This window comes from Miscanthus floridulus, chromosome 3 (genome assembly GCF_019320115.1).
Source record: "Miscanthus floridulus cultivar M001 chromosome 3, ASM1932011v1, whole genome shotgun sequence".
NCBI classification, from domain to species: Eukaryota; Viridiplantae; Streptophyta; class Magnoliopsida; order Poales; family Poaceae; genus Miscanthus; species Miscanthus floridulus.
In genome coordinates, this window is record NC_089582.1 from 305269 (window position 1) to 319676 (window position 14408).

The 14408-nt window shown below is 42.4% G+C and overlaps 1 protein-coding gene and 1 pseudogene across 1 annotated transcript; both read left to right on the plus strand.

Annotated features, from left to right (window-relative positions):
• Positions 1-3368: 3368 nt before the first annotated feature.
• On the plus strand, positions 3369-6418 carry LOC136541230 (putative F-box/FBD/LRR-repeat protein At4g03220). Its single transcript, XM_066533002.1, has 3 exons — positions 3369-4500; positions 4955-5131; positions 5757-6418. The coding sequence occupies exons 1-3, from the start codon at positions 3406-3408 to the stop codon at positions 6027-6029; spliced, it is 1545 nt and encodes a 514-aa protein (XP_066389099.1). The 5' UTR covers positions 3369-3405; the 3' UTR covers positions 6030-6418.
• Positions 6419-10154: 3736 nt separating this feature from the next.
• On the plus strand, positions 10155-11605 carry LOC136542929 (uncharacterized; annotated as a pseudogene).
• Positions 11606-14408: the final 2803 nt, after the last annotated feature.

Here is a 14408-nt window from a genome sequence, read left to right on the forward strand (position 1 = left end):
TAGAAAGATAGCATAGTCGGCTAGTATTCATACTGGATGAGTTTAGAGTTATCAAGGCAGTGCTAAATGCGCCATATGAGTTTTTAGCAGATTAAACCCAAAATAAGAAATTTGAAGATACACCATCTTTACAGAAGATAGAGTAATCTGGGGGAGCATGGTATGTAGATACCTAAGGCTTGAATAGAAGTGAGATTACATATCCACTACAGTGTTTTAGAGCAACAAATTGCTTAATACATGTTGATGTTGTATGACATATACAACACCTGATGTTAGCTCTTAAAGAAGATGAATAAGTAAATAAGGATCTTGTGATATAGGAGGCTATAGAACAATTGCCTTTTGGCAATGAAGAGTAACAATAGCCCCATATGAAAGAAGTGCCATGAGGCCCCAGAAGGTCTCAAAGAATAAGAAAATCCGATATTTCTGGTGACTAAGGAGTCAATGTTAAGAAAGAAATTCAAATGGAGGGTAATTACACATCATTTGAAAAAGCCATGAGAGGCGTTCACTTGTCTAAATGGCAATAAGCAAAGGAAGATGAAATGAAATCGATAAATACCAACGATGTTTGGGACTTAGAAGAAATTCCCAATGGAGCCAAAATAGTAGGCTGTAATGGGTCTGCAAGACAAATGTGACTCCAAAGGGAATATGGAAAGCTATAAAGCGTCACTTGTGGCGAAATGATTTACACAAAGAGAAGGAATAGATTATAATGAGAATGCAACGATTCTTTTAGAATCATAATGGCGTTAATGGCATACTACGATTTAGAGTTACATCAGAAGGATCTAAAGACACATTCCTCAACGGGGTTTGTATGGAAAGTTTACATGGCACAACACAAAATGTTTTGTCGTGGAAGGAAAAGAACGTAAGGGATATTGCCTAAAGAAATCCATTTATGGATTAAAGCAAGCTTCAAGATATTGGTACTTGAATTTTGATAGTACAATAAGAAAGTTTGGGTTTAAAGAGAATGTAGAGGATAATTGTATTTATGCAAAGTTTAAACATGGGAAATCAATTTCCCTAATCCTGCACGTGGATAGCACCTTGCTCGCTAGTAGTGGTGTTAATCTACTGTTGGAGAAGAAGCAGTTCTTGTCCTCAAGTTTCAATGAGAATGATCTTGGTAAAGCGTCATTCATTCCAGAAATTGGAACTTACCGAGACAAAAGGAAAAGGGGTATTAGAACTATCTCAAGTGTATACTTAGAGAAGATTCTAAAGAAATAAAGTATATATATGAATAAACCTGCGTCTGTTCCTATAGTCAAGGGTAATAGTTTTGGGAACTTTCAGTGTTCTAAGAACCAATGTGAGATCAAAAGGACGTCCTATATGCTTCAGCCGTTGGAAGCTTAATGAGTGCTTATAAGTAAGAACTTATCTTGACATAGTTCATGTATCCGGGATGTTTTGGCAGAAGTCCAGTCTAGATATAGATCACTGGAATGGAGTTGAGAATGTTTTGCAACTACGCAAAGATTTATAGGCCTCATGGTGAGTAAGAAAGAATAAGTACTCTCAAATAGTTGTGGGTACAAATGTTAAATTTTGTCGAGATGTTTAGTGAAACCCACATAGTAGCTAACACTCGTAGTTGGAGTTTTATTGTGGAAAAGCTCCAAAGAAACAGTTGTGGTGTCATCAAAGATGCATACCCATAGTATAGCTTGTTATGAGGCTTAAGGACAGGCGAAATGGTTAAAAGAACTTACACCCAGAATTGATAATGGTATACAACAGCAATAACCATTTAAGTAGTTCGCTCCTATAACAACGGGTCAAGTGTGGTGCCAAACACATTGACGTTAAAGTTATACGTTGTGAAGGAGAAAGTCCGGAATCATACTAATAGTATTAAAGTAACAAGCAAGTGCTTGCGGATCCGCGTACAAAAGGCTTACCACCCAGTGTGTTTAGAGAACACACAGTTGACATGAGTTTATGGTATAGCCTATGATTTCCGGACAATAAAGGGCCAAAAAGTTAAAGAATCTATTTCAGAACAGAGATGTGTATTGTAGCTGTTAAGTCTATCGGCGATTGACCGTGACGATGAAGCATGCTCTATGCACTAATCTGTGATGGAACAAATAAAAGTGAAAGGGATTAAAGTCAAAGTTTAAACTTAAAGTATGAGTTGAGATCAATGGGGAGAATGCTAGAATTTATCTCATCCGTCTTGACCCAACGGTCGAGACTGACCCCTTGACCGCGTCCTGATCGGGGACGTCCAGCCATCTAGTGGCTGGTGGGCCCCCGTCGCACAGTGCCTATAAAGAGGAGGTGGGGCAAACGGCTCTTGATATGAGGTTCACTGCCGCCGCCACAGCCCCACCGTCTAACCCTAGTCCGATCGAGAGGGAGGCACTGCCAGCGACGGGAAGCGCCACTGCCTTTGCCACCACCGCCGGTCTCCACCGCTACACCAACCGTCGCTGCCCATGCGCAGAGCTTCACCGACGAACCAGCGATGGCAGGGAGCTCCTCCGACCCCTCCGACGGTCAGATGCTCCTACATCTCTCTCTTTGTCTCCTTTCCCCGAAGCAAGCTCTAGATCTATTTGATTCAATTAGTAAAGATATCACCCTCTGATCTACACCTAGATGGTCCCAAAGTATCTAACAAATTCAACTAGAGACATTACAACTCAAGCCATCAGCCATGACATCCCAAAGAAGATTGTAAAAAAAAGGTTAGAACTTTTGGAAAAAATGGTGCTTTTAGAGTCAAAAGTTTAAAACCAACTAAAAAAAAGTCTCGGTTAAAACAAATAACCATAAAGCCGTCGGTTCAGATTGAAAGCGCACCTAGATTCTTTTAGTGGTATTGTTTGAAATTGACAAACCATGGCATTACAACTCAAAAGCCATGGGCCATCACATCTCAAAGCAAGATGGCATAATAACAAAAAAGTCACACCTTTTGGAAAAAGTGGTCTCTCTAGAGTCGAAAGCCAAAACCAACTTTTGAAAAAAAATCCTTGGCTAAAATAAAAGTCACTTACGATAAAGCATAACCAAAACGATTGGCACTGTCATATGGAGATGATATTGGTTGCTAAATTCTTTTACTAGTATTGTTTGGAATGGACAAGCCGTGGGAAGGTAGTGGAAAACCCAACGGTGGATGCTTTGAATGACAGGACACATAGAAATTTTTGCTCTAATGGTAATGGTATTTCCGAAACTAGCTAGATTGAAATCGAAGTAGATCGCATAGAAATGGAAAAAAGGGAAACCAAAATGTCAGACATTTTGGATGCTATGGGATCCACTAGATTTTTTTTATTAATATGGGCCCCACATATTCCTCTGCTTGCAGTTGGTCTAGTCAGCCTCAGTAGTTGCACTTGCGCCAAAACTTTTCGCCTTGCCTTTCCTCCGATGAAGACGACGGAGCCAGGCCTGAGTGGCGGCGGCCACCTCGCCGCCAAGCCCACCGACGACGACGAAGCCGGCATGGACCGCCTGAGCGCGCTCCCCAACAGCGTCCTGCTCCACATCCTCGCGGGTCTCGGGGACGCCGCCACCGCCGGTCGGACCAGCGTGCTCTCCAGCCGCTGGCGCCGCCTCTGGGCGCTGCTCCCGGAGCTCCGCTTCGTCCCTCTCTCCCCCGAGCCCGGCCTCATCGCGTCGGCGCTGGCTGCCCACGAAGCGGAGCTCAGGCACCTCGACGTGACGACCCAGGACGCCGCCCCCGAGCCCGTGGCGGCATGGCTCCGCGTCGCCGCGCGCCGCCTCTCCGGCATCCTCGTCTTCACCAACCAGACGCTGATGGGGAGAGACGATGACGCCGACGCCGACGGCGAGGGGAGGAGCGCCTTCGACGAGCGTCCCCGCCGGAGAGGCGCGGCCAGAGATGACGTCGACGTCGACGACGCCCAGGGACCAGGCGCGTTCGAGCTTCCCTGCCTCGACAGGGCCACCAGCGTCTCCCTCGACCTGGGTCGACTCGGCCTCACCGTGCCGCGCGCCGGTGCCTTCGCCCAGCTCACCGAGCTCAGCCTGAGCCGCGCCCGGCTCCCCGTCGGCGGCGGCGGCCCGTGCACGCTCGGCGACGCCGTCTCCTCCCGGCGGTGCCCGTCCCTGCAGACGCTCACGGTCAGCGATGCCTGGGGGCTGGACGAGCTCACCGTCCACTCTGATTCCCTCCGGCGCATGGAGCTGACCCGTGTGCGCGACCTGCGGCGGCTCGCCGTCGTCGCGCCGGCCCTGGAGCACCTGCAGGTGCTCGCCTGCTTCTACAACCACTGGCAACGACGGCCGATCGCCACCATCACGGCGCGCCAGCTGAAGGTGCTCAAGTGGGGAGATCTGTTCGATCGGAGGTCCGTCCAGCTTGGGAAGATGAAGCATCTCCGGAAAGTGTGCCTCGACCTGTTCTTCGTGTATGCGTTTTCGCCAAACCAGGGTTGTCTTGAGCTCTTGCGCTGCTTTAACAACATCCAAAAGCTTGGCCTCACACTGGTCTATCCACCGGCGAGTTCATCACTTCCTCTCTTTGTTTAGTTTGAAATTGTATATTTCATCATGATAACATTCTTCTAGTTTTCGTTTGCCATTGAACATTCACACAAAGTTTCTAACTTTTGAAAATGAAATTAAGTGATTGCCACACTATTTTTATGATGAAAGTACCCTAATCAAGCCGCACGGTATGTGTTCAGTGAAATTTGTGGGTTCATATGCAATTGTATAGATGATGAGAAGTTCAGCCATGAAAAATTACCACTTTTTTTTTCCTTTGCTCATGTTCCTGTGAAACATTACTGACAAATGAGGTCCAAAGTTTTTTCTGTACATAAATATATATGGTTCGTTTAGGCACACAAAAACCTGATTTTCGAACAGGAAATAATCCAAATGAGATGTTTCTGGCTCTGTCCAAACTGACACGGTTCCCTGTTTTCATGGTGACTTCCAATGGACACAGGAGATTAATAACAAACCATGCTTACTGAAAGACATGAAAATGCTCCCGGGCGTTACAGTTTTGAACCTGGATCTAATTTCAAACGGACATGCCTTTGGGGCCAGCTTATTCCATGTCCTCAGGTTGTGTTCTGGTACAAGAAAGTTGACTCTGCATATTTCTAGCAACAGCCTGGAGGTAAAGTTATCTGTTGTTTATATATATGCATTTGCATTTCTCGTTGTTCGTTGCATGCTTATATTTTTGCTACGATGTTCATCTGTTGTAACTATGTGGCTTATTTATGTCCTATAATAATGATGGCACTTTGCTCTACATTTGGGTTTTCACTTAGTGTTAATAACATTTGGGTCGCATTGTTAGTATATATATTTTAGTTATTGTCAGTATCTTTGAAATAGTGCGAGTAAATTAACAGATTGCGTTCAAAAAAATTGACAGAGTTGTTGCATGCATGGTAGGCCTGTTATTGTTGATACAACTAGGAGTTAGGAGATAATAGTAAGTTTAACCTAATTTGTAAGGTCCATTGGAAATCTTCTTGAATATGTGATGTTGAATTGTTGATAGCATGATATTAGAGGATTTGTGAAATTTAATAAGAATCATTTTATACCAGTTTCTCTTAGCTCATCAGAACAATTATATTACTGCAATCTGATGGACTCAGGCTAATATGTCTTGGCGCATATAATCCTTTTTGATGATGTCTTGATAGCATATTTGGGCAATATGATAATTTTCATGTTCAACTCACAATGGGTTAGCCTCACTAAGCAACTATGATTGGTCATTGTTTCAGGAACAAACTGCATGTCCACCTGGTTGCATTTGTGATGAGCAACAAGATTGGAAATTCGAGGAACTCTTGTTGAATCACCTCCAAGAAGTTGAAATCACTGAGTTGAGAGGATCTGAACATGAAGTTATGTTTGTGAAGCATCTACTCATCTGGGCTACAGAGCTAAAGAAGATGACAACATTTTTCAATTCTTTGGTGACTGAAAGCATGGCCAGGAAGTCGTACCAGATACTACGAAGGTTCTCTAGGCGAGAAATATGCATGGAATTTTAGCCCTTGTTTAGTTGGACCCCAAAATCCAAAAAGTTGCTACAGTACCTGTCACATCGAATGTTTGCGGCCTGTGCATGGAGCATTAAATGTAGACGAAAAGAAAAACTAATTACACAGTTTGGTGGAAAATTGCGAGACGAACGTTTTAAGCCTAATTAGTCAATGTTTGGACACTATTTGCCAAATAAAAACGATGGTGCTACAGTAGCCCCAAAATCCAAATTTCGCGAACTAAACAAGGGCTTACATGGATAAGGACACGGTGATGATGCCGTATGTGCCCAAAGACTAAAGCACTAGCTAGCTGCGCTACTACTTGAAATCAGTTTAAGCGCTAGACATCGGCAAAAGCCCTTGGGCTGTTTCGAGTTGGTTCTTTAGAATGGGGAAATCTGAACAATTTTACGTATATTGATTTACATCGATATTGCATCAGAAGTCCAAGGACCATGGTGTGACTAAGAGCTGACTGTTTTTATTGTTGTTACATAGCACTTTTAGCTTGTAAATTAATAATGCAAGCTGTTGCAATGCTACCATTCCTAGGCTATTACATTACATATATGCTCTTATGTTCATTGATCACATATATATGGTGTTTTTTTGTGTGAATGTTTACATTTAATTTGGCTCTTTAATTTTTCTTTTGAAATGCAAGCTTGAAATGTCTATGGTCTACTTATCTGGCTTGCTTTGAAGAGGGGAAAGCAGTGTTGTTTCTGTAAATTCAGGAGGTTAATTTGGCTAGTAGGCCTGTCTGCATAGGTGATCTTGGCTGTTGCTGGCTCCCATGTATGTATAGGCATTGCATTGAATAGTTGGTGGGTATAGTGCTGCACAACAGGTGTTGGAAGGAGATGCACATTAGCAGTTAGGTGAGATTCTGAGTGCCACCACAGTACTGAGTTGAGTGGAGACAGTGGGTCCCTCCCTCTTGAGCTTACGGCAAAACCTCCATGGCCGTCCATTCCATATTCCATTCATAGCCAAAGTGAGTTTCATCCTGGTGGTGACGACGCTAAAGGTGTTTTTGCTATTCTGTGCATGAGGAATCATTTCGCATTATTCTTTGCTAAGCGTTTGGCAGTTAGAGAACAGTGGTGGAGTGTTGCTTTCTTTTGCCACAGGAAACTCCAAACGAAGCAGCAGTAACAATATGCATAGTTGTTTGGTGCTACCAGCACGCTCTGAAAATGACCATTTGGTTGTGCAAAATAAAAGAAGGAACAGCGACTGAAATTGTGATGTTAAACTCAAGTGTTTTGCTATGCAGAGCACCTGGCGTTTCGTACAGTCCTCACTCAATCATACTACGGAATTTGATCGATGTGGCTGACAATCCTGTGGATGCTTGGTGAGCACCCTGAACCTGAAGTCTTTCCTTGTAACTCAATCTCTGATGAACTAAGCCTCTAGTTCTGTCACTGAAATTGTCGTGAGTCTTTGTTCTCAACTGGTCTATTTATTGTTGGGGGTCTATTGACAATGGGAAAATTTCGAAAAAAATTGCATAATTACTTTGTTGGGTTTATATATGCTAGAAGAAATCAGAGTGAGAGCTTGGTGTCAAGATGCATAATTACTTTGTTGAAATGGAGGAATCTCTTTGAAACTCAAGAAGATGCAAACATAACCTCGAGAAAATGGACAGCCACTTACCAAATGTGATATTCATCTTGAAATCTAATTCGAACTTGGTGCTTGAATCTTTCTTTATACAAGCTTGAAATGTCTATGGCCTGTTTTCCAGAACTTGGATCATGTACCTTATCAAGGATCATCAATCTACCACTAGGATATAAAGAGAGTGACATGAGTGTGCAAATGTTTGAATTGTTCCCTCTAGTACGAATTATACCTTTGACCGTTACCTTTAAGAAATTCATTTAGTTTAACATCATAAGATTTATTTTAGATTTACCATGTTGAATATTCTCATGATATACAATTCACTTGTTGTTAAACTATACAATTTTCTAGAAACTAATAGTCGCCATAGATAGGAATATTTGACGTATGATACATATAGAATGACAAATAATTTGGAAAGGAGGGAATATCAACTATTTATGATGTCCCAGTAATCAGTACTTAGATTCACACATATACACCCTCCAAATATGGGCGGTAAATATAAAAAGAGTTTCTTGAAACAAATAAAATCACTAATAATGGGGGATTCAGAATAATGTTTGCCTATACAGTTTAGAGCATGTCCAAAAACAAAAAAGGTTACAACTTTTTACGAGCTTTTGAAAAGCTATCTCTTCATAGTCAAAAGCCAAAAGACAGTTATTGAGATAGCTAAAACAAGTAAACCATTTACTGTGAAGCACAACCAAATAGGTTGACACTTTGGATGGTACTAAAGGGTGCACGCCAAGATATTAAATTTGTATAGTGGTGTTCTTTTTCCATTTGGGATTGACAGATCCTGAGACGACAAAATCATAGAAAAAAGTGCTTTTGAAAAAGCTATAAGCTCAGCAAAAATAAACACGTGTATGTGAGCATCTGCGTATGTAACTGGGTCTTGCAAAAAAAAAAAAAAGGCGTAACCAGACGATTCTTCAGGTGCTACTATTGCTGTGAAGCGATTCCTCGTAACAAATGGAGGAAAAGACCAGATATAACCGTATTGTCCTTTTGGCTGCAACGACAGGTTTCGTGGCTGATCAACGTCGACAATCCCAATCTTTTAAACATCCAAATAAAAATCATAGCTTGTACATTTGTCAATCTTTAATGAACAATGCATTGGGGGAGAAGATCATTGGATGTCTTCAGCATTCATCTGGATGTATTTCTTATCCACAAGACCACAACAGAAGCAAACCACATGGAAGAAATCACTAGCACAACCATCAAAGAATAGCAGTTCATATGACTATATGAGTTTCTGGTACAACAAAACATATTCGTCAACTATTCATCTTGATTTTCAGCTATATATAAGTAGTAGTATGATTTATTCTACTCAACATATACTGGGTGGCAGCGATGATCTAGAACCAAGCCACGTATGAAGTGTACTGCTGAATCTTGTTTGTCAGTGTGGAAGGACGATGACCCTGCCACAGAGGGATGCTGTGTTAATTGGGCCAGGTATTCATGGACCATGGAGTCTTTCAGTTAAAATAATGAATAGCATTTTCCAACTAATGAAAAACATTTATTTTGCACTGTAAATGGTGTAGCATTAGTTTCTCCAAACATTTGCAGCCCTGGGTTCATAGATGGGCATAGCTTATTGTTGCAATATACTCTTCCTGTTTGCACATACATAACACAATGCAGCCGTTGCCGGAGACAGGCAGAAAACCATTTGTGATTCAACAATTCTTACGTGATACTAAAAGTTGTGATGAATTTGGTCTTGGCGATTGACCTGCTTCCACTTCCAGCCTTCTTGCACTTCTTGGTGGCAGTGCATCTGAATCTGTTCTTGGTGACAAATTTGTTTCCAGTATTCCTTCAATTCTTGCTGCCTGCGCATCAAAGATCAAAGAATTTGGTTGATTTACATGTCAAAATGAGTAGGGATTTGGCCTTCCTTTACGTATAAGAAGCTTACAAGAATTGGGACGCAGGTAGCTGTCAAGAGCCACAGTGGTCTGACAAGAAAAAGGAACTGCGAGAAGTGAAGAACAGAGAGCGGAATTGTTTCCTGAATGAACTAATAGAGAGCTGAAGGATTTAAGTACAGAACAGCCACTTCACTTGTTCTTCCTGTAGATCAAGGCATCGGTGACTACAGTAACTAAAAGATAAAGACTCTTTAGCTTCTGAAGGACAAGAAAGTAAACAAGAATTGGGATGCAGAGTTATGCAAGCGTTGTCAAGAACTGCAATGGTCTGACAAGAAAAGAAGAGCAAGAGCACAAGAAGAGAGAGGGCCGTGCCGGCGAATTGTTGCGGGTGAATGTATTCTTCTGATGAAACTGAATGGACTGAAGATTGCATTGTGAGAGATCAGATTCCTGTGGGCCCAACCTTGAATGAGCCCTATATGTAATGTGTATATGTACATGAAAAAAACCTGCCTGGCCGTTCGACATCCAGCCTCGTATTCCCACGATCTCCTCTACTCCACCGGCCGCCGCGCCGCCGTCCCTCTCCCGCGCCATGGTCATGGGGGTGATCACCCGAGCCAAGAAGAGGAGAATGGAAGAGGAAGAGCGCCTCGCCGACCGGATCAGCAGCCTCCCCGACGGCGTCCTCGGCGACATCGACCTCCATCTCCATGACTCTGAACGCGCATCCATGTCGACCAGATCCCACGCGTGCTCTCCGCGCATCCGGGCCCCGGACGCCGCTTCTCAATCCCCAAGGACTATCTCAACTGCGCCGACAATCGCCTGGATCGCTGGCTCCAGTCCCCAGCGCTGGAGAATCTCCAGGAGCTGGACTTAAACTCGAACTGCCTTCTGCCCTCGTGGACATGGCGGCCGCCGCCGCCAGCATCAGTGCACCGCTTCTCGTCCACCCTTCGCGTTGCCTCCTTCTGCGGCTTCGATTTCCCGGATGGAACCAATGCCAAAGTGCTCCACCTGCCGCTTCTGGAGCAGCTAACCCTTTTGGATGTCACCATCTCGGAGGGTTCTCTGCATGCCATGCTAGCCGACTGTTCTCTGTTGCAGAGCTTGCTCTTGCTTGACAGCAATGGCTTCCCTAGACTGCGGATAGTGTCCCGTAGCCTTAGAAGCATCGGTGTGCGTTCTGGTCGGAAATGTCTCAAGCTATACCAGCTCCTTGTCATGGACGCGCCATGTCTGCAGAGGTTGCTGTTTTTTGGAAGAACGAAGATCGACATCTCGGTAATCTCTGCGCCAAGACGGGATACTTTGGGAAAACTCTTTGACAACTTTCCCAAACTTCAGTTTAGCACCACGGTTTTTCAGGTACATGCATCATTTTTTTACTTTAGGTTCACCAGTCTTCATCAGCTAGGGACCACCAAGTCTCTTTACTTGATCATGGTGTGTTAATTCTATGCTAAACTCAGGGATCAACCGTTGTTAGCATGACAGACTGTGGTACACAGTGTGAAGGTTATAGCTTTATCTGATATCAAACTTTCCTTGGATGCGGTTATTGACTTGCTGAAGTGCTTTCCCCACATGGAGAAATTATACATCAAGGTGATTCTCTATGCAAGAGAGTGCATCTGCATCTTTTATTTGGTTGCTTACTAGTACAGTATTATATCGATTATTTGTTCAAAATCTAGGTTGATAATTGAAATCATCTCTAGCTATCTCCACTTTGCTTTTTCAGGCAACAAGTGACTGTGTGGAAAATGCATGGTATCATAAATACCAGAAACTTATTGGCACCCTAGACATCCGTCTGAGGAAAATTGTGCTGGCAAACTATCAAGGCAACACGTCACATATTAACTTTGTCAAATTCTTTGTATCAAATGAGAGAGTGATGGAGTCAATGAGGCTAGAGTTAGGAGATGGAAACATTAGCAAATCCTGGATTGCAAGACAACGTAGGCTGCTCAATATCAAAAAGAGGGTTCACTTGATGTTCTGCATGCTGAACAAGTACATGATCTATCAATGACCGATCCTTTCCAAATGCTTCTTTAGTACTATAGTTTCACCATTGAGATACATTTGGTTTTGAGGTGGGACGAGTATCCATCAATGTATGGTCACTTTGCATTGTGTTGGTATGTGTTATCTCTTTCCTAGAATACTATAATTTATCAAACGATTCGGTGCTATATTTTGTTCTAAATAGAGAAGAGCTCATGAGATGCCCATTGCTATTTCCCATCTGGCACTACGGGAAACACGTGATTTGCCGAGTGCAAAAATCTTTGTCGAGTGCCAAATTTCGGACACTCGGCAAAGACCTGCTTTGCCGAGCGCCGCACTCGGCAAAATATGGCACTCGACAAAGAGGCCTTTGCCGAGTGCCTGGCACTCGGCAAAGGCTGTCCACAGCAAGCTTAGCGAGTACACCTCGGCGGCCCGCGAGCGCCATGGGGAGGACTTCGATCCGGCCACCCAGCCTCTGGACATAGACCTCCTGATGAAGCTGGGAGGAGGGAAGCAGCACGGCCAGTACTGGATGGCGGACAGCACAGTCGACTCCGCCTCTGTTCTCATCCTCGCTGAGATTCGAGCAAGGAGCACGAGCTCCTCCCTCCCCATACGCTCTCGGCAGCAGAGCTCACAGCAGCAGATGGCGGAACTCCAGGTTAGTACTGTTTTATTCGTCGTTCATTGCTTTTACACATCTACCTTGCCTTTGCATTGTTTAAACATTGCGGGTGGAATGTTGCAGGCCGACTTGTGGAGGTTGGAGGCCCAGCAGGCGGCCCAGGCGGAGGCCCATCGGCTGGAGATGGAGGCTGTACAAGCCCAGAGGGCGGCCGACACTACGGGAGAGGCAAAATTCCCCGAGTGTCGCTGGCTTCCCCGAGTGCCAAAAATCGGGCACTCGGGAAAGAGAATCTTCCCTGAGTGTTGCACTCGGGGAAGAATTGCACTCGGGGAAGAGAGGCTTTCCCGAGTGCCGCAGAGATCCTGGCACTCGATAAAGAGCAGCACTCGGCAAAGGCCCTCTTCCCCGAGTGCAACACTCGGGGAAGATCGGCACTCGGCAAAGAAACATGTTACTTGATGGTCCACCCCGCCCACGCCGTTAAAACTTAAAAAAAAATTTTCCCCGAGTGCCTTCCCTGGCACTCGGGGAAGAGGCCCTTTCCCGAGTGCCAGAACAGGGCACTCGGGGAAGAGGCTACCTTCCCCGAGTGCCAGGGAAGGCACTCGGGGAAGAATTTTTGTTTTTTTGCCTCATTTTTTTGTGAGGCCTTCCCACATTATTTAAAACTCCCTGTTTAAATTTGGGATAATTTTGCATACTTCAAATTTGAACTGTAGGTGCATGAAATAATGGAATTTGGTGATTCAAAAAATGATATTCATGATATTTGGTGTATGTTGAGGCCGTATCCAGGAACTCACATGAAATGTCGAGCATCTTGTTGACGTAACATGACGAGGTACTTGCGGGAAAAGTGTATTTAAATCATTTTGGGTCTCAAATTTTGGTTCGAACTTGTCATTTTTTAAAATTTTAAATTTGAAAGGTTCAAATTTTGTCAAATGACAAGATGACCAAAATAAAAGTTGTAGATCTTGATGAGTTGAACAATTTTTGTATTCATCACTTTTACATCTGAAATCATTTAGGGTTTTAAAATTTTGTTGGAACTTGTCAAATTTTAAATTTCAAATTTTAAAATGTGTAAAACATTGTCACATCCAAGTTTGATCAAACTTAAATGCTGAATCATGATTTTAGAAATTTTTAGGAAAAAAACCATCATATTTAGAGTTAGTATGGGGGAGAACAACTAGTTACAAAGTTTATCCACAGATTAAAAAGAGAAATCACACTGTTCTAGACGATCCTTACATGATCATAGTGAACAGTGTGATTTCTTTTTTTAATCTGTGGGTCAACTTTGTAACTAGTTTTTCTTCCTCATACTAACTCCAAATCTGATGATTTTTTTCCTAAAATTTTCTAAAATCATTCTCTATCAATTTATTTTGTTGGTTTTGTCAATATATACATATGAAAAGTTTGAGTAATTTAAATTTTGAATTTAAAAAAAATGCAACTTCAGACAAGATTTTGGTCCCCCAAATGATTTCAGCTGAAAAAGTGATAAATACCAAAGTTGAATAACTCATCAAGATCTATAACTTTTGTATTGGTCATTTATTCATATGACAAAGTGGTAATGACATTGTTCACAAATGTAACACATCTCTCATATAGTTTTATAAACTATATGAGACATGTGTAAGATTAGTGAACAATGTGTGCTAAGAATTTGTCAAATGAAGAAATGACCAAAATAAAAGTTGTAGATATTCATGAGTTGAACAACTTTGGTACTCATCACTTTTTATGTTGAAATCAATTTGGGTCTTAAATTTTGGTTCGAACTTATCGTTTTTCAAAATTTTAAATTTGAAAGGTTTAAATTTTGTCAAATGACAAGATTACTAAAATAAAAGTTGTAGATATTAATGAATTGAACAACTTTGGTATTCATCACTTTTTATGTTGAAATCATTTTGGGTCTCAAATTTTGGTTCGAACTTGTCATTTTTTAAAATTTTAAATTTGAAAGGTTCAAATTTTGTCAAATGACAAGATGACCAAAATAAAAGTTGTAGAACTTGATGAGTTGAACAACTTTTGTATTCATCACTTTTATATCTGAAATAATTTAGGGTTTTAAAATTTGATTGGAACTTGTCAAATTTCAAATTTTAAAATGTGTAAAACATTGTCACATCAAAGTTTGATCAAACTTAAATGCTGAATCATGATTTTAGAAATTTT